The sequence below is a fragment of the Scyliorhinus canicula genome, chromosome 15 (genome assembly GCF_902713615.1).
Source record: "Scyliorhinus canicula chromosome 15, sScyCan1.1, whole genome shotgun sequence".
Taxonomy (NCBI): domain Eukaryota; kingdom Metazoa; phylum Chordata; class Chondrichthyes; order Carcharhiniformes; family Scyliorhinidae; genus Scyliorhinus; species Scyliorhinus canicula.
Window position 1 is genome coordinate 14,924,511 of NC_052160.1, and position 12,555 is coordinate 14,937,065.

General features: G+C 48.2%; 1 protein-coding gene across 9 annotated transcripts in view; it reads left to right on the top strand.

Moving 5' to 3' along the window:
- LOC119978086 (neuronal-specific septin-3-like) overlaps positions 1-12,555 on the top strand; it is a 400,144-nt gene that overhangs the window by 243,300 nt on the left and 144,289 nt on the right. For all 9 annotated transcript variants that reach the window (XM_038819476.1, XM_038819477.1, XM_038819481.1 and 6 more), the window contains one exon: positions 2,189-2,377. In XM_038819476.1, the coding sequence (XP_038675404.1) occupies positions 2,189-2,377 (189 nt within the window). The remainder of the gene's footprint in view (positions 1-2,188; positions 2,378-12,555) is intronic.

Sequence of the window (12,555 nt, forward strand, 5' to 3'; positions counted from 1 at the left end):
TGGTGTTTCCCCGTGTGGTCCTTGTGGGGGTTATGACAGAATGTTTTAAAGACGTTGGAGGCCCTTGTACCTCAGAAAGCATGTGCCACTACACCACCGTATTAACGTTTAAAAGCACAAATGTATGTCAGGTAGACAGGTGATTGCAGCGCAGTCCTTGTTTGCTGATGTCTACTTGTCCTGACACTAGGCAGTACAGACTGAGTGCAGCGCAGTCAGAGGTGCTGGCTTTTAGGGGATACCTTAAAGCAAGGCCCTGTCTGCTCCCTCAGATGAACAGCAAGAAGTCTTACAACACCAGGTTAAAGTCCAACAGGTTTGTTTCAAACACTAGCTTTCGGAGCACTGCTCCTTCCTCAGGTGAACACAGCGGATCCCGTGGCACTGTTTCGAGGAAGAGCAACAGGAGTTGTCCCAGGTGTCCTGCCAAATTTTATCCCTCAGTCCGACATTACTAAAAAGGGTAATCAGGATTGCATTGCTGTTTGTTTGCACATTGGCTGACTGGTGACTAGGGGTTTTTCGCAGTAACTTCATTGAAGCCTACTTGTGACAATAAGCGATTATTATTATTCATCTTTTTTTAAATCTTGCCGCTCTTCAAAGGTACTCTACTGACTGTAAAGTGTTTGGGATGACCTGAGGCTGTAAGAGGTCTTAAGTTTAAAAAAAATATTAATCCGGGGTTTATCCTTAAACATGTCTATGGCGAGGTTCCATAATATCTGCTCCCTGGGGCCCAGTGGATGAGAGAACTATTAGTGAACAGTACATGAATTCATATTAGTAAAAGGGAAAATGAAACTCGCTCTATGTTGTTTGTACAGACTGCGAAATGATACACCTCAATGAGACTTCAGGCATGACAGGACAAGCTTCTATGAAAAGCGATTTGGCCTTTTAAAAGCTGTATACTTAAATGGGCCGTACGACTTAACACGTTTTCCCAGATATGTCAGTGTTGGTATAACCATAGGCAAGATCTCCGAAGGACTAAGTCTTTCACTTACTGAATTACTGAACATCTGTGATTCTCTTTCAGCTGATATCCGGTGAGCTCTCCTTTTGCACAGTCAAAAATGCGCCAAAGGCCAAACTGCCCCTCACCTTGTTCCCCCGCGCCTATGTACACACTTGCAACATATTTAAAAACTTAAATAACATATGTTTGTGAATTGGCAAGGTTCCAAGATCTGCAATGAAATTCAGAAGCAATAAACATTTTCAGCTTCACACTTGTGGTTTCTTAAACATCATCTGGGCCTCGGACGAGAACACTCAAGTTGATGTGCTCAGTACTGTACACGGGATTTTAAAAAAATTGTTTGCTGGGCCGTGGGCATCGCTGGCAAGCCCAGCAGTAGTTGCCAATCTGTAATCTCCCATGCTGTTCAGAGTCAATCACACCTCTATGGGTCTGGAGTCACACGCAGGCCAGACCAGGTCAGGACAGCAGGCGTCCTCTCCTGAGGGACATTAATGAACCAAATTGGCTTTTACGGCAATGGTTTCACTGTCATCATTAGATTTTTTTAAATTCCAGATTTTAAAAAAATTGAATTCAAATTTCACCACCTGCCGTGGTGGGATTGGAACCCGGGTCCTCAGACAATTATCATAGAATTTACAGTGCAGAAGGAGACCATTCGGCCCATCGAGTCTGCACCGGCCCTTACAAAGAGCACCCTACTGAAGCCCAGGTATCTACCCTATCCCCGGAACCCAGTCACACCCACTTAACATTTTGTGGGCACTAAGGGCAATTTAGCACGGCCAATCCACCTAACCTGCAGATCTTTGGACTGTGGGAGGAAACCGGAGCACCCGGAGGAAACCCACGCAGACACGGAGAGATTCCGCACAGACAGTGACCCAAGCCGTGAATCGAACCTGGGACCCTGGAGCTGTGAAGCAACTGTGCTGACCACTGTGCTAGCGTGCTGCCCTCCTGGGTCTCTGGATTACTAGTCCAGTGACAATACTACTCCACCCCTGCCGTTCTTAAATACTGCGCCAGAATTGGCATTTTTGAACTTAATGAATAATGAGTAAGCTAATGGATTTTGTGGGAGTGCGTGTGCGGTACTTTGTAATGTGTGTGCCTCATATTCACTGTTTCGCTCATAACAGAGGAGGAGTCCTGTTCATTGCCGGATTGCTGAAAGCTTTTGCTCTTTTTTTTTGACAGGGCTGGAACTGAAAGAGGTGAAAACAAATATGGCAGAGAGAACGCAGGAGACTGGAGTTGTCTGTTCGGCAGACCTCAAGGACGGCACTGGAAGAGACCTGTTTGGATATGTGGGGATTGAAGCCGTTCTGGACCAGATGAGGCGTAAAGCCATGAAAACGGGATTTGAGTTTAACATCATGGTCGTAGGTAATCACACCTGCAAGAGCCGGAGGGGGGGGGGGGGGAAGAGGGGGGGGGGGGAAGAGGGGAGGGGGGGGAAGAGTGGGGGGGGAAGAGGGGGGAGGGGGAAGAGGGGAGGGGGGGGAAGAGGGGAGGGGGGGGAAGAGGGGAGGGGGGGAAGAGGGGGAGGGGGGGAAGAGGGGAGGGGGGGAAGAGGGGAGGGGGGGAAGAGGGGAGGGGGGGGAAGAGGGGGGGGGGAAGAGGGGGAGGGGGGGAAGAGGGGGAGGGGGGGAAGAGGGGGAGGGGGGGGGAAGAGGGGGAGGGGGGGAAGAGGGGGAGGGGGGGAAGAGGGGGAGGGGGGGAAGAGGGGGAGGGGGGGAAGAGGGGGAGGGGGGGAAGAGGGGGAGGGGGAGAGAAGAGGGGGAGGGGGAGAAGAGGGGGAGGGGGGGAAGAGGGGGAGGGGGGGAAGGGGGGAGGGGGGAAGAGGGGGAGGGGGAGGGGGGGAGAGGGGGAGGGGAGGGGGGAAGAGGGGGAGGGGGAGGGGGGAGGGTGGGAAAGAGGGGAGGGGAGGGGGGGGAAAGAGGGGAGGGGGGGGAAGAGGGGGAGGGGTGAAGAGGGGAAGAGGGGAGAGGGAGGGGAAGAGGGGAGGGGGGAAGAGGAGGGGAGGGGGAAGAGGGGAGGGGAGAGGGGAAGAGGGGAGGGGAGGGGGAAGAGGGAGGGGAGAGGGGGAAGAGGGGAGGGGAGGGGGGGAAGAGGGGAGGGGAGGGGGGAAGAGGGGAGGGGAGGGGGGGAAGAGGGGAGGGGAGGGGGGAAGAGGGGAGGGGAGGGGGGAAGAGGGGAGGAGGGGGAAGAGGGGGAGGGGGGAAGAGGGGGAGGGGGGAAGAGGGAAGAGGGGAAGAGGGGAGGGGGGAAGAGGGGAGGGGGAAGAGGGGAGGGGAGGGGGGGGGGAGGGGGGGAAGAGGGGAGGGGAGGGGGGGAAGAGGGAGGGGAGGGGGGGAAGAGGGGAGGGGAGGGGGGGAAGAGGGGAGGGGGGGAAGAGGGGAGGGGAGGGGGGGAAGAGGGGAGGGGAGGGAGGGAAGAGGTGAGGGGAGGGGGAAAAGAGGTGAGGGGGAAAAGAGGTGAGGGGGAAAAGAGGTGAGGGGGAAAAGAGGTGAGGGGGAAAAGAGGTGAGGGGGGAAAAGAGGGGAGGGGGAAAAGAGGGGAGGGGGAAAAGAGGGGAGGGGGAAAAGAGGGGAGGGGGGAAGAGGGGAGGGGGGGGGAAGAGGGGAGGGGAGGGAAGAGGGGAGGGGGAGGGGAGGGAAGAGGGGAGGGGAGGGAAGAGGGGAGGGAAGAGGGGAGGGAAGAGGGGAGGGGGGGGAGGAGAGAGGAGGGGGGGGGGGGAAGAGGTGGGGGAGGGACATTTCCCTGCAAAGTTGTATTTATCTCACTGATTATTCTGGAAATTGTGGAACGTCCACCTTTCTTTATGTATGTTCAATGAGATTCATCTTGTAACCTCTTGGAAGGCAAGAGTATTCTTTCCAAGTGAGGGAATAGATATTGTAAAGATGTCAGGATCTCAAACAAATCATTTGTATCGTGAATTAATTATGGACAGGTGTGGCCTCTATATTCTGGAGGCGTCATTTACAGATGTACCGGCAGTTCCACTCGTCTGGGATTTTCTATATTCTATATTGTCTCCCGTTGCTGCTGAAGCCTACAGTATTTTGTTTTTCTGGACAGGCCTGTGCAGCGGAATGTTATTGAAGGCAGCACTGATTTATCTATAGATTTATGGTATTTAAGGAGAGATTGGCCATTGTTCCTTCATAACTAATGCAGTTTTGCTTAAATTCGGGTAACGAGGTTAGGTAGGTAGGATTTTCCAAACCCCCCGCCCCCCCCATAAACACACGTTTATTTTGGTTATTTTGATCCTTGCTCCAGTGGACTTAATCCATGAGGTAGTGAGTTCTGTATTCTAAACATACAGTGGATAAATAACTAATTCCCTGTAAATTAATTAAAATCTATGGTTCCTCAGTCTGCTATCCACACCAGGAAATATGTTCCTTTCCTCCATCCAAACTCTTACCTAACCTTAAAGGCATCATTCAAGCCATCCCTCAGTGCAGCCTACTCTAAAGAAAGAAGTCCCAGACTGTTCAACCTTTCCAGGTGGGTATAGCCTCTTCATTCTGGTATCGTTCTGCCAAATCTTTTTATTACACCTCCTCCAGTGCCATGATATCCCTTTTGTAATATGGAGAGCAAAACCGTTCACAGTAAATCCATCGAATCCCAACAGTGCAGAAGGAGGCCATTCGGCCCATCGAGTCTACACCGACCCTCCGATGGAGCACCCCACCCAATCCCGCTCCCCCGCTCTATCCCCGTAGTCCCAGTTAACCTGCACATTTTCAGGCTGTGGGAGGAAACCAGAGCGCCCGGAGGAAACCCGCGCAGACACGGGGAGAACGTGCGGATCCACGCAGTCACCCGAGACCGGAGTGGAACCCGGGGCCCTGGTGCTGTGAGGCAGCAGTGCTAACCAACGTGAAATCCTGCCACCCTAAACTCCCAAGTGCGGTCTAAACAAGGTTCAATAATGGTTTAACATTAGTTTCTCTGCTTTTCAATTCTCTTGCTCTAGAAATGAAATCCAATGTTTTTTTTAAATCGCCTCACTAACCAGCGTAAGCTTGTAAGCCTCAATAGTGTGGACAAGCCTCCTCGTCCCTGTGTCCATTCTGTCTGCTTAACCCCAATTGCGGTGGTCTTGTAACAGAGGAATGAGTAACTGACAAACAGAACTGCTACTTCAACCCTGCTATTGGTAACACACACCAGAACAGATTTCCATTTGGACCCAGTGACATTTTATGAGCTATTAATGATATACAGAGAATCCAAGATGCTTCTGCTCAGAAACATTACCATCAACAGGCGAAACCTGCAGCGAGTGAGAGATTTGGAGCAGAGTTGATATTGATGCTTCACACTCCTGCATTTTGCAATTCCTTTCAACTATTGTCGACCTCTTAATAGCGTTCAAAATAAAATCCCTCCCCAGTAAAAGATTTCTCTCCTGGGAGCAGAAATACCTTGGTTGGTAGATGATCAATAGTAAGAGGGATGCAAGGGATTGCTGAGACCAAGGTAGGATGTTTCAACAATGTATACATGGCATGAGAAATGTGAAAGAGAGTTGGGGGCAGTCCAGGTCAGATTATCACATTTCTTTCTGCACCATCGCCAGTCGCTGTGGACATTGCTAATGGTACCAATGTTTGGAGTCACCGATTTCTGGACGGGCTCCTTGGGCATTGGTAACCCTCCAGTACCTAGTCCAGGGAACCATTTTTCATTTGGGAGCCAACACCGTGAATGGCAGCAAACTATTCGATCGCGAAGCCCATCACAACCAAAGTAAATGGGTGTGCTATGTTTGCCAAGCTGCTATCTAGCAATCAGCACCGTGATTACAAGTAACAATATTACAAACTGTATCCATCAGCAATGGAATAATTGGCGAGGTGCTCCATAATGAAGCCTTAATGAGCTGAAGATTCCAAATCTCTGCTGCTGCAGCTGTTGCCAGTAATGGCAACCATTGGCTATCATTGGACTGAGCACCTCTGTGTGTGGATCGGGAACGCAGTCAAAATCCCCACTCCTGATCAGTAACCAGTGATCCGAGCAGGAAAATACACGCGAATGGACGAGAGCGCACCAATTTGCTTTGGTTGTGATGGACTTTGTGGTCGAGTAGTTTTCTGGCGTTCCCCATGCGGGCTCACAAATGGTAAATGGTTCCCTGGACAAGGGTTACCAATGCCCTTGGAGCCTGTCCAGAGAAAGATGACTCAAAACATCAATGCCATTTGTCACCATCATATGCAATACAGGAACTGTAAATGACCAGGGAATACACCATCGTTTCTGAGAAAAGATCAGGGGGTTGGGCTGGAAATGCTGCTTGTTTCTGGGCCACTTGCAATGTCCTAATTTGCTGCAAGGTCACTCTTGTATAACTGACCAACTCCAAGCACAAGCTCAGTTACAATACATATATCAAACATAAACAAAATTTCCCAATGGCTCAGTGAGTTTAACCATGTTGCCTGTTAGCCTCTCTATCTCCGCCTTTAAGATACACCTTAAAATCTACCTTTTTGTCAAAGATGTCAAACACTGCTCCAATATATCCTTACGTGGCTCAGTGCCTGAATGCACACCCTATATAAATTCAGGTCGTTGGTGCTTGAGCCATTGAGTCCAGAAGGGTATTGGTTTAAATCACCATCGCCAACCCCGCACGCGCCCCCTGTCAGTGACAAATTAATCACCTGATCTTACGCGGCATGGCTACAATTAAATCAATTGCTCACTGCCCGTATTGAGACTCTGCCTGTTCATTTTCCCTGGTATGAGTCCGCCTACAGTTTAAGACATTCTGCAGAGCTTTGCTGTTGCGAGCAAAGCTTTTGCTTGACTAAATTGACTATTGTTGCTGCGAGCCCACAGTACAGTTGAATACAGTTCTTTGCATAACTTCAATCTTCATATCTTTTATCTCGACGTTCCATGTGACCATCATGAGACAGACTCCACACACACGCACAGGGTTAACACCACAACCAGCCGACATTGATTAATATAAAATAAATAAGGGAACAGTCACATTGTTAAGCAGAGGTTGTACGTTAGAAGGGTAAATAGTATGTTGGCTTATATATGGCGCCTGTAGAATTGTGTCCCCAGTAACAACTTCAGGAGGTGGGGTGAGTGGAATTGGTGAATGGGGGAATACGGGACTATTGAAGCTGTGTGGTAGTGACTTGGCAGTGCATTTTATGCCCTGCCCAATGTCTTTTTTTCTGTTGCCTTCAGTGTATAAGAAAATTAGATGAGGTAGAAAACAGCCTGTCCAACTGCTACCATCGAGTTATGACCACAATCAAAACCCTCCCCCCACGCAAGTGTCCTAATGACACTACATCACGGGAAACAAATTTCATCTCATTGACTTGGAGCCCACTTGCTCTGAATTTCGCCCAAAGTTGCTGTTTTAGTGGAGGTAACCTGGACCATATGAATTTCAACTTGACGTGTAACCCTGGCTGGACCTACATTTAAAACCGTTGATGCTCAACCTTCACCGTTTGAATATATTTCTTTGAAGGAATTGGAAACGCACAATTTTGGATTGAAACCAGCCAATAAGGTGGCCGTCCCTATGATTTAAAAAGTGCAAACGTTTCACCCGCTGACTGGAAAACACCGTTAACCCCAATCACCTCACCCTGATTAAATCCCATCGGAATGTATCCTGGGATGGAGAGGCTTTCAAATTGTTAACATGTTTTAGACGAGATTGGCCTGATTAATATATTGTAATGATGATGTTTTCACCTCGTCAAGAGGGCAATCATTTCTTAATGTGAAGTGAATACTTCCAGCCACTACAGTATAGACATGGTCTGGTTGTCATGGCAGCACACACTGACATTGTTGGCTGAAAGAAATCAAAGGAGTTTGATACAAGGCTCAAAGTGAAGGAATAATCTGGTATTTGCCACTGAGGATACAAACACAAGGTATACCTTTGTCAGAATAATAGAGCGAGTTGGCAATGTACTCCTTTATTTTAAAGCTGGGTATTTAACAGGATTCTGCCATTCTGGGAACCTGGACAAAAGGTTGCAGCAGTGTTGCCTGGGAGTCTCTGGGACGAAGCCTCAATTTCCTGGGAGAACTTTGCCATTGAAACTTTTCACCACTGCAGAGAACCCACTCCCTCTTATCCCCTTCCCCCACTACCACCCCTTTCTTCCTCTTCCCCCACACCCCCAGTCACTGCCACCACAGAGAAGCGCCTGACTGGTGATGTCACTCCACTGCCACCCTGGCCCGTTTCTATGGAGATGTCCACTGCCAACCCCTGCCCCCCCCCCCCAACCTGAGGGATCCCTCACCCGACTGTGGGTTGAATGGAACTGGAATGGGCTGCTCTAAAAACAGCGAGGGGTGAACGGTGAAAGGAAGAGAGAGGGAGGTGTGCAGGGTTGGGTTAGAAGAGGAAGAGCTGAGGGCAGCACGCTGGCGCAGTGGGTCGGAGACCAAAGATGCGAAAAATAATTGGCGTAAGCTATTCACAGCTAGTTGGCTCAGAATTATTTTCTTTATAAAGCTGGCTAGTGTTGCTGTGAGGGTGCAGCACCCTCTTGGGTCAGTGAGGGAGGACTTTAGGCTCAAAGGGGAATTAATAAAAATGATACCCTGAATGGAATGCCTACCCTGAATGGAATGCCTACCCTTTGATGTGGGAGCAGGAAGACTCCCGCACGTCTGTCTTTGCTAAACTGTTTGGAATGGAGCCCACCTGATCTCCAAGGTGGTGCAGCCGAGTCACAATCTCACATTGGCCTTACGTGTTTGAGATTGTCCATAAGCACCCTAACTTTATTGACCAGCTAACACTCCAGGTTGTCACGGTAACCAGTGTACTTTTCAAGCTGTCAATCTATTGCTGAGATAACGGTGCTGAATTTAACCCCTCCGAAATATAGATTAAGATTAACAGGAGCATCAACCTATTTAAACCAAATCTGGAATTTAGTAGCCTTGTATCACAATTATTCCTCTTCAATCCAAGGATTTGCATACTATAAATCAGATGTTTCCAAAATATGTTACAGTATGGTTAGCCATAGACCTCCTGTATTGGTCTGTCAGCCATGTCCCAGTTAGTCACACACTCAACCCTGAATTTTGAAAAAAACATCCTGACGAACAGTTATCCCTCAATCAAAGTCACATAACATCACATAATCTGACCTCGATCAGCTTGTTTGCTTGTAGGAGTCTTGCTATGCGATGATTGGTTGCTGCGTTTCCTACATACCGGCAGTGACTACTTTTCAAAAAGTGCTTCATTGGCGGTAAAGCACGGTGAGGCGCCCTATTGTCGTGAGGAGCGTTGTATAAGTGCAAGTCTTGCTGTTTAGCACACACCTCGGCGTTAGTTGGTTCAGCAATAAAAGCGAGGCCTGTATTTATAGAGCACCTTTCATGACAGAAGGGCATCCCAAAACACTTTGCAGCCAATGAAGTACTTTGGAAGTGTAGACACTAACGCAGGAAATAATGGCCGATTCTGACGATATAGCCTGGTGTCTAATTGAGATATAGCTTGCCCATTGGGCCACGGGGCAGATCTTCACCCATGAGCTATTATCATTGTTTCAATTCTTCTCTTTCGGCGCTATCCAATACCTGAAACCTACTTGCTTCAGAGATTTCCTGTGCTATTTCTGATCATAGGCAGCCTTCCAAATTGTAACCCTCCCTGGCTCACCAGTCAGTATCAATGATCAACTTTGGCCTCCCTAACAAGTTCCTCCCAGCTGATCCCCATGTTTCTTTCTTCCATAATTGTTTCATATAGCAGGGACGTGGTGCCTCGCATCTCGAGGGACTGTAGCCTGACTCCGGTAGTTACTCCTAACTGACTTATTTACACCATGTGCACTATATACAAAGTGGGCTACTGAGTGGGCTACATCTCCCCTGAGCGCTGCCCGCTCAGTCTGCTGAACAGAACCTCTAGCACGTGATGGCTGATGTCGCTGTTACATCAAGGCCTATGTCGTTCATCTTTTAAAAATAAATTTAGAGTACCCAATTCATTTTTTCTAATTAAGGGGCAATATAGCATGACCAATCCACCGACCCTGCACGTCTTTGGGTTGTGGGGGCGAAACCCACGCAAACACGGGGAGAATGTGCAAACTCCACACGGACAGTGACCCAGAGCCGGGACCGAACCTGGGACGTCGGCGCTGTGAGGCAGCGATGCTAACCACTGCGGCACCATGCTGCCTCTGACCTATATCGCTCATTACCAACAATTCTATAACGCACTGCACTAGAGTAATCATTACGTGCTTCCTGGACTTAATTTTACGGGACATCTGTAACCTTGCCTTCCGGCCAAATTGCACCTTGTTTGTGGGCAGTTAATGCCCAGCTAAGTGCCTCATCTCACTGATGTTCTGGTTATTGGGCGACCAGAGAGTGTAGCCAGGCAGATTTAACCGTGCCAGCTGTTGGCCAGTATGCCTCTTGATGTGCCCCCAGTGCCAATCAGAGGCCCCTCCCACAGCTTTGCTTCCCCATACTCTTTCCCCCCCCCCCCTTCCTATGTCCCCCATCTCATGTCCTGACCAACATGCCTCCCCTTGGCTGGACCTGTCATCCTGGCTCCACCGAGATCCCAGATGTAGCTGAATGCCCATGTCCACTACTGAATGCCACCGGCTTTACCTACCTGTAGTACCAGCAATGGCCACCGCTCACGCATGGCACTGCCAATGTGCGGAGCTGCTAGCCTCCAATGGGCTGACGGCTCAATGAGACAAGACTTTACCCTGAAGACCGGAGAAAGTCCCCCCTCATTACCAATTCGAGGGCCATTGCCCCAAAAATTAAAACGGGGTGAGCTGGATAAGTCACGGACATTTATGCTGGGAGTCTGCCCCCTGGATAATCCAATCTCTTTTCATGTTCGGAAATGTCTTCTATGAGCAAGTATGTTATGGTTGTGGTGTTCTTTGAGATTCTGTTATCAGGTGGATGGTGTATTGTTCACAAATATCATAGAAGCTAAGTTCATTAATGAAGCTAACATTTATTTACACTGCTAATTAAAACTTGACCACTTACTCCTATAGTAAACAATAATCTAGTCATCTACAATCGACGCTCTACTAACACTAGTCTCTACACTCTATGTATAACTGTACTCTGATCTCTCTCACTGCTACTGAGCTCTCCTCTCCAGCCATCGTATATAGTTCTGCATCTAGCTCCATCTAGTGGTTAATTACAATATGACATTAACCCTTTGTATTCTGAACATTTCCCACAATGTTACAACGGCTAAAATTGTAAAGATGAGAATAAAGAATGATTTTGCTTCAAGTAGCAAACAAAGAAAATTTCCCCGCCAGACTAAAATATATTGTGTTTTTTAGTTCAGTAGACTTAACTTCATTGACGTAATAATTAATTCTGAGAAGCTTCTGCAACTATTAGTGTAACAATTAGGTTTGCTTTGCGATTTACCACATTGGTTTGACTATTAATAGTGAAGATTTTGCACCTCTGCAGTTTCCAGTTCTTGATACATTTGCTACCTGTTATTATTAATAAGAGGCTTCTTGAAAATGTTTTAAACGATACACTTGCAATTGTTGATGTTACTGAGTTGGTCACATTTTCAGAAACTTCCAAAACAAGTCTCAACTTTCCAAGCCCCCGTATGGTCTGCAAGATATCTCGTAAATTCCTCGAACATATTCCATCACACGGCATATGACAAGCGGAAATCCTGTTTAATAGGGAGAGTCATCTTAAGACTGTCTTTGATGAGATCAATTTACCCTTGAGGTAAACGCTTCCCTTGGGAAAATTACGTTGACCTTAATCGTTAGGCCTAATCAACATAGTTGACCCCAACGGCTGGGGGGCATACTAAATTTCTCAGGCTAAATCTTCGAAAGAAAGCTGATACTTAAAGGTTGAGGATTCAAGAAGAAAAGTTCTCTTTTTCAAAAGTAATGTTGCATTGTTTTTCGACTTTCTGATGTCAGAAATGTCCAGTAAAATCCGGAACGTGCATGGCCTTTTCCCAAGAATCAGCAGAGCAGGGATGGCTCAACAGGTCCATGCCCATGTTTAGGTTCCACGCAAGTCTCCTAATTTGACACCTTCCACGGCAATGATTCTTGGAATGTTTTGTCTTGTAGGAACGGGTGTACGAAAGAAGGGGGGCAGGGCTTGGGAACGGTAGCATGGGTTTGGAGTTGGCAGGGGTGCAATTCAAAGCACAACGAGAACAAAGAAAAATACGGCTCAGGAACAGGCCCTTTGGGGCCCTTTGTGAGGTAATGTATTTTGGAAGGTCCAATGCAGGTAGGGAATATACAGTGAATGGTAGAACCCTCAAGAGTATTGAAAGTCTGAGAGATCTAGGTGTTACAGGCCCACAGGTCACTGAAAGGGGCAACACAGGTGCAGAAGGTAGTCAAGAAGGCATACGGTATGCTTGCCTTCATTTGTTGGGGCATTGAGTATAAGAATTGGCAAGTCATGTTGCAGCTGTATAGAACCTTAAGTTAGGCCACACTCGGAGTATAGTGTTCAATTCTGGTCACCAC